The sequence below is a fragment of the Anguilla anguilla genome, chromosome 2, assembly GCF_013347855.1.
Source record: "Anguilla anguilla isolate fAngAng1 chromosome 2, fAngAng1.pri, whole genome shotgun sequence".
Classification (NCBI taxonomy): Eukaryota; Metazoa; Chordata; class Actinopteri; order Anguilliformes; family Anguillidae; genus Anguilla; species Anguilla anguilla.
Window position 1 is genome coordinate 2626140 of NC_049202.1, and position 17790 is coordinate 2643929.

At 45.3% G+C, this 17790-nt stretch overlaps 1 protein-coding gene across 5 annotated transcripts in view; it reads right to left on the minus strand.

Annotated features, from left to right (window-relative positions):
• sh3pxd2aa (SH3 and PX domains 2Aa) overlaps positions 1-17790 on the minus strand; it is an 81914-nt gene that overhangs the window by 11043 nt on the left and 53081 nt on the right. For all 5 annotated transcript variants that reach the window (XM_035403831.1, XM_035403829.1, XM_035403832.1 and 2 more), the window contains 2 exons: positions 15988-16116; positions 2071-2184 (listed from right to left, as the gene is read on the minus strand). In XM_035403831.1, coding sequence (XP_035259722.1) covers positions 2071-2184; positions 15988-16116 — 243 coding nt within the window. The remainder of the gene's footprint in view (positions 1-2070; positions 2185-15987; positions 16117-17790) is intronic.

The following is a 17790-nucleotide window of genomic DNA, read 5'->3' on the forward strand; positions in this document are numbered from 1 at the left end:
GTATCCTACGTGGGGGATTCTATTCCTCAACGCTCCACAGGTTAATTTATAATTTATCACTTTTCAAACGAGCGGTGAAAGGCCTATTGTATTACAGCTTTTTTCCCCCTCCTATGACACGCATTCAAGTCAACAGGCAACAAGCTGTCAAAGTTTTCAATGCGCAGTATTTTATGGCTGAACAGCGATGAAAGTCGTAACGCACTACATCTGCTCTCCAAAGCGTTGGCTGAGCGTTCGGTTGACGCGATCCCAGAACGTTGTTACGCCCATTAGTGCAGACACCAAAGGAATATTCAAAATGTAACCATGATCAAAAAACGTGAAATAAATATCATTTCTCCCCAACCCCCACCTCACTTTCCTCAGTAATCCATATATCACATACATCAGGCATTCAAAGGAAAGTGTTTAACGACAAAGACAGAGACTTTTTCTCGAGCAACTCAGCTCACCGCATATTATATTTCAGTGAACAAATTAAAACTGGAGGGGGAGGGGTGGGTGGGTTAGAGCCCATTGGATGCAGCTGGCCACAAATACAGTAGGGGAGCGTGACGCAGAGAAGAGGAGGCTCATGGGATATCTGGCGCGGGCCGTGAGGCGAGGGCAGGCGGGGGGAAACCGCACCGCGTTGAGGACAGACGCGCGGACACGCTTTTTCCACTGGGTGGGGGGCCGGGGCCGGGGGGGGGGAGCCCAGCAGTGATGTAACAAAGCAGAGCAGTAACTCCTGCCATCAGCGCACCACGTCTGACCCCTCAACAGCCAATGAGAGACGAGCCAGGCGGCTGCAGATGACGGTGTGCACTGGGTCAGGCGTCGTAAGGACAGACGGCATTGCTCTGTGGCACTCTTTAAAACCTTTACAAATTTTATAGCGTTTTTGTTTCCAATAGCACAACTGGGCACCCACCAACCCCCGCAACCCCCCCCCCCCCCCCACCCCAAAAACAATTTTATTAACGTACATCACAGAGTGTTTCTGCACTGAAAGTAAGCCGTACTGAACAGAATCTCTTTTTTTGTCGTGTGCGTGACATGAGCACACCAATGAAGATAAAAACGTTTTAGGGCAGTCGACACACAAGACATTTTTCTTTAAAAAAGTACCCTCCCCCCGCTACAACTGGAGGATTACGACATAGTCAAGGGGCAGGGAAAGAATGCGCTTGGTGTGTCAACATCTGCAAAAATGTACAGTAAAAAAAAAAAAAAAAAATGCTGTTAGCACAAACACGAGCCATTTCACTACATTACTGCCGGGTACCCCCAATGCACCGTAACCTCGGTAACGATCAGCTGACCAGAAGATGAGCTTATTATCTGTGGTTGTCACGCAAAGTAAATCTTCAGCCAGATATTTTTGTGACCATCACCACTCTCCATTACCCTACGGGTGGGGGGGCGGGGCGGGGGGGGGGGCAGAAAGTATAAACTTGGTCCACAAGCCCCTCCCCTCCACCACCCCGCTCTAGGAAAGTGGCATTACTCGGATTGTTGCGAGATGATTCAGTGAGCTTCGGTGTCTCGGTCGAGCGTTTGAGGGGATCACGAGGGCCGGGAAACTGGATTCGGTTCTCACGACGGCATCGCCTGGAACCGCCATGTTTTCGCTCGGTCAGTCCATTAATGGTCAACGCATCTGCACTACTGTGACCCTTAAAACGTTGGGGAAATACACCAGAACTACACTGTTATGTTAAAATCAGTCACTTACCCAGAGTCAGCACTGGGATTGTCCAAAATCGTCCACAAAAGGAAAACACTTTTTTTTTTTTTTTGGTTTGCAGAATAGACCTTGTACCAATAGTTTGTGTGCACAGTATCATTTGTAAACCATTTCAGAGAACATAATTTGCATATTTCAATCAATACCAAATAACATGCATATAAACAGGCACAGGTACATCCTTCGCTGGTCTTGATAGTCTTCATAACTATCTTCTTTAACACAGACTCCAGTATCAAGTATCAGGTAAGTGCACTGTGCTGTTGAAGCACAAACTGACCCAGGTGAGGCTGCAGAGGGGTGCTCCACGCACCCATGGCTCGGACCGGGACTCTTACCTTCCCCCGTCCTGGAGGTGCTGAGCTCCAGGTCGTCCCGCGTGCCGCTCTGAGAGTCCAGGTACGTGGCAGGGACCCAGCCCTGCTCCTCCGCCGTGCTGACAAACCACCAGCCTGCAGGAACAGCACACACGCACACTCAGAGTCACTATTCTTTATTTGACTTTCCATTTCATCCTATGCAGTGGAAACACAAGCAATGGGGATGACTTGTATGTTGCTAAGAAGAGGGGAAACCCACAGCATTATATAAAATGTCAAACTTTTTCCATTTTGCTGAATTTTGTAAACTAAGTTCCTGAGTCCGCGGTCCTGGTGGAGAATGAAGTACAATTAGGGAGCGAGTGGCAACACAAAGTATGGTATGAACTGCAAGAAAAGAGGAGGATTTAAGCCCGCAAAGCCGCGTATTAATCTAGATCCGATACGTTGGCCAGGCCCCCGCAAATCAGTTTAACAGCAGGCAGGTCCCTCTGGATGGTAAAACAATCAGCGCCACATGATGAGGGTAGACCCATGCCAACGGTCTGACATGGGTAACACGATCCAAGCGGCATTCTGGGAACTCGTGCCCACGCACCGCAGAACCGTTTCCCTGTCCACCCCGAATACCGACACCCACGCAATTTATCTGTCGAGGTAACCAGATTCCTTAAGAACCATAGGCTTCCTTAAGAACCAATCGCCCAGTAAAGATGACCTAGAACTTGGCTGACTTTGAGAACTTGGGAGAGACCGCAACACCTATTTTTAGAGTTTTCCGATTTCACAGAATAGCGATTTAAGTGCGGGAGAAAAATATTAGTTCCATTCGATAGATTTTTTTTCCCCAAGATTTTTTTTTTCTTTTAGAAACATGGCACAAAAAGGTCTTAAAATTCTGACGCATAAAGTAAATCGCTGTGGAAGAGAGCACCTGTATTTATGCATGTATGGGGGCAGATTTTAATGGTGGAAGGTAAGAATATTCTCTTTTTTTCCCCTCATCTACTGACCTCAAATGAACAGCGCGAAGTTTATTTTGGTCTCCATTCGCATTACTTTATGGAACATGGAGCAGTGACGTTGGAAAGCCACACTTTACCACACTCAGCAGTATCACAGACCATTTGGAAGGTGCTTCTTCGGGGTGTCTTTTGTGGGCGCAACGCATGGAAATAAAATCTGTCACTGAGCCAATAGCGAGCCAAACCGAAAAGCAAACTGGGCGGAAGATGAAATGAAAAAGAAAGAAAGAAAAAAAAAAAAGCTTTTAACATCTCCTGTTTTCCTTTGTTCCGTCAGGATTCTGGTGTTTTCCCAGTGTGAGGACAGCTGAGCTGGTCTCTTTCAAGTACCTGCTGACAGACCAGTTCAGGCACTTCCTTGACAACATTTGGAACCAATGAGGCTTGCCACAGAGCTTCATAAATATCAGGAGCGGGACGCGTCCGACATGCTGTCGCGAGCGTATTATCGCAAGTCTTCGAGTTGGGCTAATTTATAACTTTCAACTGTCCTACATAACCACACATCTCGCCCGTAAATCTAAGAGTTCAGACAGGGTGTGTGTGTGGGTGTGTATGTAAGAGAGAGAGACTGTCCGTCAAGTGGCCACCAACTTAACATAAAAACCCCTCAGCAAAACCGCCCCCCCCCTCCACCCCCCAGAACCCAAAGTAGGGCTTAGCTCCATTTTGAATAACGGACACAAGAAGCCACATTCATAGCACTACCACCCTGAAAGTTAAGGTTCGTACGCAACGACTGGGGGAAATACCGACTCAGACCCCCCCCCCCCCTTCCCAACGGCTGAATGGGACACTGTCTACGCCCCCCTGCCCTCGATGCCCCCCAAAACACTCAACACACGACCAATTCAATAAAGTCTACTGTCTTTATTTTTTCAGCCACTGTAATTGCTCTTAACCACGCACACTTGTCCTGGGGAAAAAAAACTACTTCTCACTGCGGCTTCTGAACCGAAAATCCTGCAGCAAATTTAAGATGGACTCGATGGACTCACACTTCGAGAAGACGCATTTAAGCTTGGGCGAATGCAAAAACGATTGAACGGATCTACTTTCTCGGTTAGCCAAATCGAAGAATGAAATGAATTGTTCTTTGGGCAGACATACACCGCCCACAAAAAACTATGTATATATAAAGCAATGCAATATAAGGTAACCATAGCTACTGTAATTACAGGAATAATTACACCAACAGTGCATCCATAAATCTGAAAGATAACCAGTTGTGTCAGCTTTGTTTGAAAGTTCCCTCCATTTTCTTTACCTTGTATAATATACAAGCGCCCAAAGTGCAAGCAAAGCAAGTTACTGAGCAGACAATAAGAATCGGTCTGGATTTGGCCCGGTGTCTGGCTCTGGATCAAGGACCGGACAGACCGCACAGTGTCTTCAGTCTCTCGGGAGTTAGACGGCGGCTCTGACAGGCCGCGGGTTTCTGTAAGCCGAGGAGAAAGCGCTCGGTGTAAACACGAGCACGGAGACTTCGGGCCGCGGTTCGAGTGTCCCTGAGAAGCGGACGCTTCCCTGCGCGAGGCACCGCTAGCTGCTAGCGAAGGCCGCTAACGTTTTTTGGGGAAACGGGCCCCGCAGACGTTTACACTCGGAGGCCGTGAGACGGTTTTCGAGACGAGGCGAGCTTCTGGAATTTTTCGCCTTCAGACAGACGGACAATAAACCTTGTTTTCACAGGGATTCCGTCCTTGAGAAAAGAAAAAAAACCCTGAATCAGACTTTCTCATTCACAGAAAATGCCGGTTGAATTCGTGTGGGAAGTTCATCTGGGTTTGGGACAAAAGGGTCTGTGTTTCCACCAAAGAACTTCAGAGGTTTCACACCCAGCGGACGCAATCTGACCTCCACGTGAAATAACTGCATTTACCTTTTGCAATTATGGCAAAACACTAAAATTATTAGAAATTAAATATTTAGGTATGCTTAGTCTTCATTGATATGATCAATCTGCTTCCATTCAATAAGGCATCCTTAACCAAATAAGAACACACTGACAGTTACCATCACAAACAGCACCCCTTTACAAATGAACAACCTTGGAGAGGAACCAGAAATGGATGCACACTATCACACCCCACGGATATGCCTTCACACCAGCGGTAACCCCTACTCCACACATTAAACCGCACACACAAACTCCCCCCCCCCCCCCCCCCCCCCACAGTGCCACACTGATGCCTGAACGCGGGGGGCGGGCTCACGCTACATCGACGTAGCTGTAGCAGGTGCATTCTGTAAAGTTCGGCTTTTTCCCAACTGGAGTTTGTTCAGGTCAAACAACGCCGCAGCCCGGGTTCCTCTCAGACCTCTCTGTTTTCTCATAAGGGCGAGCTGGCCGATGCCAATGGAAATACCAGTGTCATACGCAGCGGGGGACACTGGCAGCTGTAAAAACAAATCAGAAAAAATCACCAGGAAAGAAAAAGAAAAAGAGAGAGAGAATACTCCACCAAGGGCCAGCTCTCTAATTAAATGCACATTCACGCACATCTGTCCATACAGCACTGCAGGGCAAAGCTGCTGTTTTAACAGGTAAAAGCAAACAGCATTTTTTTATTTTATTGCTGAAACCCCATTATTTATTTATCATTAAATTTTTATTTTGCTTAAGATACCCCCCCACTAGTTCCCACTTGGTCAGTACTTAAGGTGAGCTAGCTAAACCTCAAAAGAAGCAATAAAAGCTTTCCTGAGCACCAAACACACTCACGAGTTCTCATTTCCTGACTTGGTCATATTTTATATTAAACAGGTGGCGGTTCTGCGGTCAGCTGACTATTTCTCGACCTCGCGCAAAACAAGATGTAAGGTAACGCAACCCCCACCTGAGTATATATCTCGTCCACCATACCTAGAGCTCACAATGTGAACCATTTTTCTATGTTGCATGAAAAGTTGCTGAATGAACTGTTTTAGTATCATTGCCTGTGCAGGGTAACAATGTTTACAAATTAACTCTAGTGTTTGAAGAATTATAAGTATATGCATATGTATTGCACACATACAACATTTAACATCTTCCAAGAGCAAACTGCCATAAGATTATGGACATTTTTAAATAAATATGTTGCTACGATTTATAACGACACAGATCGATTGTAGGTTGATTGAATCGGATTGTTGCCCCATGAGCCAATACATCGTTCCGGATCAATATATCAATGTAAACATTTAGCTGTTTGTAAGTCAGAGAGGTAAGAACAAAGTTGATTGAATATAGGCAATGATTCCACAGCAGTCACTGATAGGCTGCTGAACACCAGCATCATGGACTGATAAGCTGAAATGTTTTTCATGATCTAAAGAATCAAGGCTAATGCTTATCATATGTTCCAGCAATTCCTCAAAGCTCAAGATGAATGGAAACAATCTCAATAAAAGTCTTGTATTTTTCTCGTTTTTTTTCCGTCCTACAAATTTCACACCCTCTTTCCGCGAAGACGACGGACGACTCGGGCGATCGAGGGATGAGCACATCTGAGTCACGTTAGCGACCGCGGCGGCAGCTGCTCATAAAGCTGGGGAAGCACAGCAGGAGGCTGCTGGGAAAAAAATTCCGCTCCAATTACCGCAAGACTAACGCAGGGCCTGATAATCACTTGCTCAGGTGTGTGCGCATACACACACACATGCCCACACGCACACGTTCATACACACATGCATGCCCACATGCACATGCTCACCTGCACACGTTCATGCACACGCACATACTCACCTGCACACGTTCATACACACACACGCATGCTCACACACACACGTTCATACACACACATGCATTGTACTTTTTGTTTTCAATTTGGAATGACCAGTTGTAATCGTAGGTTCCATCCCATTCCTACGTCACACTCACATCAGTTCAGGAGGCTGCATTCTACAATGGCCAGCTGAGCCAAGCAACTGCATGTTCTGCCAATGCAGCTCACACAGGCCAGAGAAGCTGATGTTCACAGGACATTGAGTGAAGCAGGGAATCCCTTCCTATCCCTTTGAAGAGTATGTTTTTATTGGAATTTGAATTAGGGTTCTAAAACTCCACCGCCTTCAGTTACCAGCAGCAATTGTTACATCAGCATTGGAATGTTCAGTGAAGAACATTCTAATCGCGTATTATTTGGTCCGACAAAGGTGCGAGGTCACAAATACATGATAAGAATGTTCTTAACTGAACATTCCAATGCCAATTAACCGATCACTGCTGGTAACGGAAACCACTGGAGTTCTAGAACACTGTCTTAGAATTTGGAATGAAAAGAAAATTCCAAAAAACCTGCTCTTCGAAGGGTTAAAAATTTAAGGTCACCCTGCCTCCCCGGGTGACGCTACAGCAAATTAAGCACAGTCTGTCAGTGCCAGCGCTGGCATGGTATGGGTCCAAACCTCAGGGCACTGCACCAAGCCAAAGTCCCTCAACTGCATAGACAGCTTGGGAGGTAAAATCAGATTTATATACACACTATATGACCAAAGGTATCTGGACACCCCTTGGTCTGGGGTTATTTTTCATGGTTTGGGTTAGGCTCCTTAGTTCCAGTGAAGGAAAACGTCAATGCTACAGCATACAATCACATTCTAGATGATTCTGTGCTTCCCTAACAGTTTGGGGAAGTCCCTTTCCTGTTTCAGCATGACAATGCCCCCAGGCACAAAGTGAGGTCCATACAGAAATGGTTTTGTCAATAATGGTGTGGAAGAACTTGACTGGCCAGCTCAGAGCCCGGACCTGAAACCCCATCCAACACCTTCGGGATCAATTTGAAAGACAACTGCGTGCCAGGCCTAATCGTCCAATCAGTGCCCAAGCTCACTAATGCTCTTTTGGCAGAATGGAAGTAAATCCCTGCAGCAATGCTCCAACATCAACTACAAAGCCTTCCCAGAAGAGTGGAGGTTGTTATAGCAGCAAAGCATGGACCAACTCCACATTAATGCCCATAATTGTGGGTGAGATGTTGGAATGTCAGGTGTCCACATATACTTTTGGCATTGTAGTGTATATGTTACATACATACAGGCATACTCGACATCCATTTTCACTACAGAAGACATTGCATGCCTTTTGCAAATCCTTGACATTGAACTAAATATTTCAGAAAGAAGGTTTCTATAATCAGTCTGTCCTCAAGGAGATCAAATGTCTAGTTGTGTGCATGCAACAGGAAAATCTCTAAAATTGTGAAATGCCTAACACAGCATTTCCACACACAGACAGACAGATCAAATGAGGTAAAACTTAAGACAATGCCAACTGAGGCAAACAGTCCTCGTATGAGTTAGTTTCTGAGGGCTTCCAAGGCTGGTACTAATGCAGATATTTATAAGAGGAGAGAGTGAGCAGATGTTTGGCTCGCACATCAAAGCCACAAGATCCTATGTACCCCCACCCCCCCCCCCCCCCCTTCCAAGAAAGAAGGGGAACACTCCTTTCACTTTTTTTTTTTTTTTTTTTTTTTTACAATGAGGGGGGAAATGGAAACCTAAACTCTACATAAATGCTCGTCTGAAATACTTGCCGTGTGTGAATTGGGGGGGGGGGGGGAGGAACATACACAAATAGTTTTTTTTTTCTTCTTTTACCCATAATAGACAGCAGATTTGCCACTGAGACAGGAAGCAGCCGTTTCAGATTTGAACGCGGCGACCCATCTGCAGAGTATGCAGCCTTCGATACAGAAGAGGGGAGCAGACGAAAATAGCACCAAAAAAGGAGTGCGAGTCCAATGCGGGACACACACTTCTGGCGCCTCGTTTCGCTCCTGTCCCACAATGCTCTTGGATAGAGTCTCTGTAGAAGCAACTGACAAGCTGCCTTAGCTGTTGCAATTATTACCTTTCATTCATCACTGGCTCAGTTCACCCCTTTGATTCATGTTATGGTCTGAACTTCATGAACGTCATAGTCACACGTTAAATAATCGGTTTGCAGGCGTGCGCATGCATGAAATTAATTTATATATTCCCATTGCTTTCCAAAACAGAACAATACCTTTTGGGACAGGTTTTCTTCCATTGTCAAGTCAAATCTTGAAATTATGGAACAACTTGAGAACTGCTCATAAAAACTACTCCTTTTGTCAGTGTTTGTGGGGGGGAAATTTGGAAGCACAGATCCAATCTCGAATAACTGTCTAACTCCTTTACTTCAAAAATGTGTCATTGGGAGTATTGCAGTTGGAATCCAATAACATAATCGTTATCGTTATTCCAGACATTCTACCCACGGCACCATCTCGAGGTCAAGCCTGGTGGGAGAGGACCGTTTAGATAGCTTTACACAACCGGGGTTATCTGATATTCGCTCGTGACTTCGCTGGAAAGTCACATTTTATTTTAAATCCCTTGCTTTACTGATGCCATATAATCTAGCAGAGCTAGGGGAGGACACGACCCTCTCTTGACAAAGCTCAGTTTACACGCTTTAAGTTTTCATAAAACGCCGGTCAAAGCTGGCTCTGCGGTTCCGTTGCAATTGTAAGGCGATATCACGGGAAGTAACTTTCATGAGCCGCTGTTGACAAAAACAGACACGGTCGGTGTGGGCAGGTCGGCAAAGACCCACCCACCCCCGGTGTTATGAGAGCGACGTGGATCCCCGGTGTGTGGAAGTCTTATTTTAAACTTTCCCTTCAAACATGGGGCATCTCCAGAGTTCATTTTCCCCGCGGCTGATTGAAGCAAGCTGTTGCTGCACACAGAAACAAGGCTACGGCTCAGTTAGCCGCCGGCTGAGAGATCCTGCCGTTTGAAACGCGGGGCATTCTTGTACCTCGTTCGGTCCCGTGCTGCTTACATTTTGAAGCCGGTCTGAAAGGGGAAGCGAAGCCAACGTAAACACAGTCCACTCGAGATTCGTAACAGATTTCTGACGGGATATCTGAGTTAGCACGGGCAAAGCCAGTGTAACTGAACACTCGGGAGGTAAGCAGCAAGTCAAACCCCTGCAGAAAAATAACTGCAAGACTCTAGCTTTTCACTAGCTTGTGCAGGGGCGATAAACAATAAATTATACTTCTCAGTTAATGAGCTAAATGGCACACTAAACAACACAATCTGTGTGATGTTGGTTTCTACAGTCAGTATCACTAAATTATGAGGTAGTGCTTGTGTATCCATTACGCTGAAATAGTGAACCCGCCGTTTTTAACGGCTAACACTGGCAGAAACGATACTTTTCCATATTTCCTCATGACTGCTCCAACCAACGAAAAGGGAAGCCAGAAGCTCTCTACCTTTGGCAGTCGCTTTTACGAATTTACAGTATCTGAAGTAGGCCTGGGTAATGTAGTGAACAGAAGCAAGGCATTAATTGACACTAAAGGAAAAGATGATTTGACAGTGTGGTCCTGTGGTTTGGAAATCGGGCTTATAACCAGAGGGCTGTGGGTTTGAATCACAGACAGGGAACTGCTTTCATACTGCATTATTTTGTGTTTTGTAACCTGAATTGAATAACAAATAATAATAATAATAATAATTATGCTATTCATTCTCTATTTGAGTTTCTTTTTCAACAGAATGCTTCAAACGGGCATGGTTCAGAGTTTGGAAAGTCCTGATTTGGCCCATTTTCCAATATTTTAGGAGTTCTGGCACTTGGAACTTCTTTTTTTTTTTTAAACCCCCGTCATTCATCTTCTGAGGAAAACAAGCAGCCAAAGCCAAGCTCACTCACATCCTACTGAAGCTGACAACTTCTGAACTTCTGCTCATTTATTTCAAGGAATGAATTCACCGAAGATATCCACACTGAGAAACCTGACAAAGGACCAATACAAAGGACCTCGCTGTCACCAGCGAGTGCTTATAAAATAAAAGCAATCAACGACAATAATGAGACTAGATAGGTAAATATCCCAAAAGTATTGGGACAGTGACACAATTTTTTGTTGTTTTGGCTCTGTACTCCAGCACACTGGATTTGAAATAAAACAGGGAATATTAGATTAAATTGCCAACTGTCAGCTTTAATTTGGCTGCTCAGCTGTTTCCTGGCCAGCTATGTGTCTTTGCAGCATGAATTCATGCATAATCTAGATGTGGTATTTTCATTTGGAGTCTGTTGCTGTTGTCTCTCAATATGAGGACCAAATAAGTGTCAATGCCAGTAAAGCAGGCCATCATGAGGCTGAAAAATTAGAATAAATCAATTAGAAACCTGGACAGGGCATTTTTGCAGCAGTTAACAGGACATTAGAACTTTCATTCACTTTGTTTAGCTGATGATGCGATTTTGCTGATATACCTACATGTGTATCTATATCAGCAAAAGATTGCTGGCTCAGATTTATGGCACCCATACAGAAGCCACATCTGCAGATACATCATTAAATTTGCCAGTCCTGGGCAACTCTGGTTGGAAGAGGCTTGTGTTAAGTAATCTGTGTGGAATGTATATTGGCGAGGAACAGTGCACTAAAGCATAAAGATTTATCTTATCAACATCTGCCTGGGGTTCCCTGGTACCCTTTCAAAGGCTGTTGTGGAGCTCTGGCTCCTGTTAGCCAACACAGATATCCAGCTATCCAGACCTCACACCCAGACACCACACAACTGATGAGGTGGTGGGATGAGAGATCACCGTGAACCCCGAGCAAACGCTCACGCCAAATCGTCAGGAACGGCTTTTAAAACACACACGAGAAAATCACAGAAGAGCGTGAAGCACTTAGGAGACCATCCCTATCATAGTCCTAAACCTGTTAAAAAAACCCTTTGATTTATTAGATATCAGCATTAAGACCATTTCTTTGCTTGGAAGACTTCTTAATCCCAGGCATGTGGTGTGACTCTTTACAAATTCTATGCCAGTTTACACAGCTGGATTTCTACCCAAGAAGCTCACTGAATGTATTTTTCTCCAGGGCGTAACAGCAATGTCTCACCTGGGGATTTGACATGTGATTCACGACCCCTGAAGTTGGGTTATTCACCGACCAAACCAATAGACCACAGTGAGGTCATAACAACGCATGGTTTTCCAGCCATTGTAACACAAGATATCCAGCATGAAGTTACTCTGTCCACACATGTACAACGTGAAGCAAGTTATTTACACTGTTCTATATAAAGCCATGACAGAATTTTAGATTCGATACACCCCGTCACACACTGCATTAAAAAAAACTGGAACATATCGTGCGTAACATGAAATGCTGCCTAACACACTGGACGTAACCAAGTCTCACATTACAGTCTGCGATTCAGAGATCAAAGTGCCTCCAGAAATAAAGGCACACGTTTCAGAGTGTGCAATAAAACTGGAGAAAAATCACTTGAGGTCTTAAATTCTTCACGATTCTTTTTTTTTTACGCACACCTGGGCCTGTTTGCGTTGGCACCGGGTTCCGAAGTGATGTCACCAGTGTTCCAGTTTAGACTGTTTCCAGTAGAGGAGGTGTTGTAGTCTGAACACATGCACCACCATAAACTTAAAAGGCAGGTCAAGCGGCACGTTCTGGGAACAATATTCTTATGAAACTACACTACTGTGCGGCGAGCTCCAACCCAGATCCCACTGTGTCCTACGGAGTGGCAGTTTGGAGTGAACCGCCCACCCTGGCTGGAAATAAAGCGATAAAAGATCTGGGGGAAACACACTGTTTTCAGTACCATATTATCAGGGGCATATTATCATATGGGGTGACAATGTATTATAATGGGTAAGTAAGTGGTCTTGTAACCAGTCACTGCTTCGACATCCAGGTGGGACACTGCCGTTGTACCCTTGAGCAAGGTACTTAGCCTGCATGGCTTCGGTACATATCCAGCTGTATAAATGAATGCAGTGTAAATGCTGTGTAAATTTGTGTAAGTCGCTGTGGATAACAGCATATGCTAAATGCCTGTAATGTAATATCATCATGGCAGGCTGGATATTCTTCAGTCAATCCAACAAAAATTGACGTTATGGGGGGACAGGGCTCTGGATTTCCATGGTGATTGTTCAATCAAAATGAGTGATGTGACTTCTCTCTATTCAGTGAAATTACCTCAGTAAACATGTAAGTAAAAGAAACAGGCCTTTGGCGTGATATGTGGTCTCAATGGCTTCAGTGACAATATTATGACATTCTTAAAATGACATCATAAGAACACTGCCCAGTCATACACTACCCAAACCACAACTTGGTGAAAAAAATAAAGGATGATTCATATTCAGATTTAAAATAATACAGTACAAGAAGCCACAGAAAAGACATAAAGCTGGCTGCTCATCTGTAAATACACATGTTATGTGTCAAAGTCAATTTATGACGAACAATTAATTGAAGGAAAAAATAAACACAACTTTAGGCTAACGGCTGTGTGTGGGATTGTGCGTTCTTCACAATGCACTGGAAAAACTTTATACTATTTGCTGTCTTTTTTTATAAAAGGGACCAAATTATTTGCATTTCGGCAATAATTGTTATGATCAAGAGTGAGGCAAACAGTCGACCGAGCGGAGAACGGCTCCTTTCAGCGCGGTGTCACGTGAAGCCGTAAAAAGTTAGCAGAAGGAATGCACAACTTCCACACAGTATCACTTACTTCATGAACTAGACTTCAGAAAACTTCCTCATCAGATTCTACTCATACCACTGAGCTGTGAGGTCACTTCCTGTGCACCATATTTATACACAAAGAGTCCGAAGCATGAGAGCTGGATATTTTTTCCTTTTCTGTCTTCAGTCTCTTGCTTTGTTTCTTTTTACTTCTACTGTGGTTAATAATCTATTAGACAGTTAACCGCTTTGAGCTAATTTGCTTGACAGATTTTTAAAAAAGGGAATGCAAAACAATTCTGAGTAACAGCCTCTACATCACCCAAAGTAATTTAGTGATAAGTGCTTTTGGAAATGAAACGGTCTGTGTAAACAGAGTTCACTTCCGGCCAAAGCTTGGACCGTTGGAGCAGCAAACGTGCGTGTCTGGGTGAAACTGGTGCTGAAATGGCATATTTATGACGCGTGTTTTCATAAGCGAAAGGGGGCTGGCCCCGCCGTCTTGGTCAACCGACTCCGTTGAGCCAGTCCTTCTGAAGTTCATGTGAGCTGTCCGTCACGTGGAGAGAGAGCCCTTCCACCAAACTCACTTAATCAAGAGTGGCCATCGTGCGAATCTTCGCAGAGGCCAATAAATCAGCGGACAGTGGGGCCGTTAGCAGGACATGGGGCACAATGAATGTGTTCATATCCAGGTCCTGCTTGTTTAAGTTCTCAAATGCCCACAACAATGTTTCAGAATGGCTTCCTGGCGCTAACATCCAGCTGTTGTGAGAAGAAAGATAAACAGGCGAATTCGGAATGGGGGGGAAGGTCTGGGGGGGCGGGGGGAGGTGGGTGGGGGGGTGCCCAGACACTTCAAAGCAGCTTGTCTCCGTTCTCTTTCCTAAGGCCCCTAAAGTGTGGAGTTTCACTTGAACCGTGCGTGAAACCCAAGCCTCCTCCCCCTTTCACTGAGGAAGACTATCTGTCTGAGGGGGATTTAAAGGGACGGGCCGGGCAGAAAAACATCACTTCCCCTGGAACAGCTAAAACTGCCAAGAAATGTCTGCCACGGAAAAAACAACGTGACAAAACGACAGAATTTTTAAAAATGAAATGAACATAAACAGGACCCCCAGAACTGTTCAGTATCCAACACACGGCAGGCACAATCTGCTGTTCGCATACCGAAAAACAAACAATAGCCTCTGATACTCGGAACAAGCATTTTTCCCTTCCACTCGAGAGTCACATTCTACAGGGAAGGGGGAGATGCATAACAACTACATCATGAAACATGCACTCTGATCAAACTTTTTTTCCAATCGCATTATGCAAATGTAGGAGTCATGATACAAAAGTGATCTCTTTGCCCATATTCCTCAGCTAAAATAAACAACTCCATTCAGAAAGAAGGCAGAGGTACTGGAAAAGCAGTCGCACTGATATACAAAAACATCCAGTAAGAGAATAAAACAGAAGGGTAGTTTGAGCATTTGGGGTACACAGCTGTCAGAACTTATGGTAGAAACAGCAGCTAAGTCATCAAACAAGCTAAGCATTAAGCAATCTCAGACGAAAGCAAGGCGTGCATGTGTCCCAGGAGAAGTTTCTTCTTTTCTTTCACAAGAAGCCTTTTGTTAGACCGATAACACCGTGAAACTTTTCCGATTTATTTTTGACAGTGAATAGCCAGGGTGAAAGTAAAACGAAGTGTAGCATTTAAAATGTAGGTCAACGCAGCCAAGGAAGCAACAGAGGGGGGAAAAAAATCAAATTAAGGAAACACTGAAACTGTCCGCACGACGTCTGTAGTTTATAGGAGTGTTCTATTCTGTCTTCCTCCCTATGTGCATCTGTACTGAATTACTCAACCACAGACGATGCCCTAAATCACTGCCCTCTTTACACGCTGCAATCGGACAACGTTCACGACGAATTTCACAAAAACATCATTAAAAGTGGGGACATTGTGTAACCGCAATATTCTCTGCATTTCTGGACTCGTCCCCAAGAAAGGAAAGGAGAGAGATTGCCTTCTCTCTCCTCTTTCTCTCTCAAGTTTTTTGTTGTTGCAGATATGAGCACTCAGCATGCACAGCCCTTTCCATTAAAGCAATCTGCATAATTAATATCTGTGCCTTACGAGACATTCTTGCAGCAAAAGGCAACATTCTGGCCCAACGCCTAAACCAACAGGGGGGGTGGGGGGGGGGGGGGGGGGGGGGGGGGAGCAGCTCGGACGGCAGGCCAAAGTCAACCTCCAGATGGAGCTAAGACACAGTGTGGAGATTGAGGGCAACGAGAGGAGGGGAGGGGGGTGGAGGGGGTGCAGGAGGGGGATTCTTGAGGACAAAGGGGAGACGGGGAACGCGGGACGCGCTACGCCACGCCGCGGACGCCGCCACCGCAGCCGCCGGCGACCCACTCACCGCTCTCTGTCTTCTCGATGACGTCCACCAGCTCCCCGGCCTGCAGGCTGATCTCGGAGCTCTCCTGCTTCTCGTAGCTGGCCACCACCACGTACTGCTCCAGCACCATGGGGTCGGCGCCGTCCACGCCTGGGGACGGGAAAAAGCACGCCGTCAGCCAGCTCCCCGCCATGGCGCCGCCGCCGCGCGAACGCCCGCCGGCCACCCGGTACGCCATAGGCCAAGTCCTCGGGGGTCCCCAGCCAATCAGAACGCAAGCTCGGCTCAATGCATGTTCCCCAGGGTCTGGCCATATAGCTCAGTCTTCCTCCAGCCCGCAGAGCGGGGCAGGCTGGCATCTGAAGGAAAAATTAATATTTAAAAAAAACGCCATTGCAGAAAAAAAAAAATTATTATTATTTTTAAAAATTTTATTGTCCGGGGGAAGTTTTTTTTGGGGGGGTAAATAAATTCCGTTTTGGTGGTTGGGCCTCCCCCATAGTCCGGCGGGCAGCAGAGAGGGAGAAGGCGCTGCAGACGGTCGAGGACGGGACGCGGGACTGGAGGACTAGGAAAGTTTCCCCTGGAAAATAAACAGCCTGCAAAACGACTCCCTCTCTCCTCTTCCAGGCTGGAGCGGGGAGGGGGGAGGGGGGAGGGGGGGGGGCTGAGCACGCCAATCAAACGAGTCTACACTCCAGTCCTTAAATAGAAACATATGAGTGGGCCGGGCCTCTCCGTTTATACGAAACACAAGAAGAAGAAGAAAGCCTTTCACTCTGAGTTTAGTTGGAGGAGAGATTCCCCCCCCCCCTCCCCTCCCCTTTCAGATCTCGGTAATGACTTCTTTAGTTTTGTGCGGTAATACGAGTGGGCTCAAAGTTTCAAAGAGACACTTTTTTAAAAGAAGCTTTTTACAAAATATTCCTTGCTGGAAAGAAATGAGCACACAAGGGCATTATCTCAGACCGTTTAGGATACACAAACTTTTCTTTGTGAAAAAGTGGGTGGTTTCAGTGGATAAGCGCTGCATACTTTTGCTGTGGTTGTATAATTTTACTGGCTACTGGCACGGTTGCTAATGTACATTCGGTGGTAATCTGCCACTGCAAGCAAGCTTTATAGAAATTTCCTAAATAATTATAGGCAAATCTGCGCTCCATATTCTAATGCTGTCATGCTGCATTACATAAGCCATCACACATTTACGTTTCTGAAAATATGCCCTGTATAATTAGCATAACCGAAGGATTTATGATGATAAAGCACCACATTGGTTTTTGTTTAAGACGTGGCCTCTGATAATTTAGATAATCCTCGTGTTCATGGCGAGACTTCCTGTTTGAGAGCACTCACAAGTTAAAAGTTTACAGCCCAAGCAAATGACACCGACTCAGAGAGACTTTCTTTTCCCAGAACAGGCAGGTTTCAGGCTCTTGACTTTCCATTAAAATGACAAATGTGCATTACTGCTACACCATTCATAAGGAGCAATCAAGATGGTACTGATGGTACTGATTCTGCAGTACTGAGCCTTCTCAAATGATTCTGCAAGGAACTCAGTCATGTATTCCATATTATTCCCTTCTGTAAATTAACTACAGGATAAATAAGGGTTTTATGAGAACAACATGTGACAAAGTGTCTTTCTCTCTCCAATCGTGAATATTTCTGAAGTTCCATTTCATTTTCGATATGATGCCATTGCTCCTTTTCAATGGTTTCAGAAGGATGGGGGGGGGGGGGGGTTACAGCCTTGTTAGAGTATAAATAACTAAATACTTCACCGCATTTTAAAACAATGGGATTGGGTCAGGAGTAGAA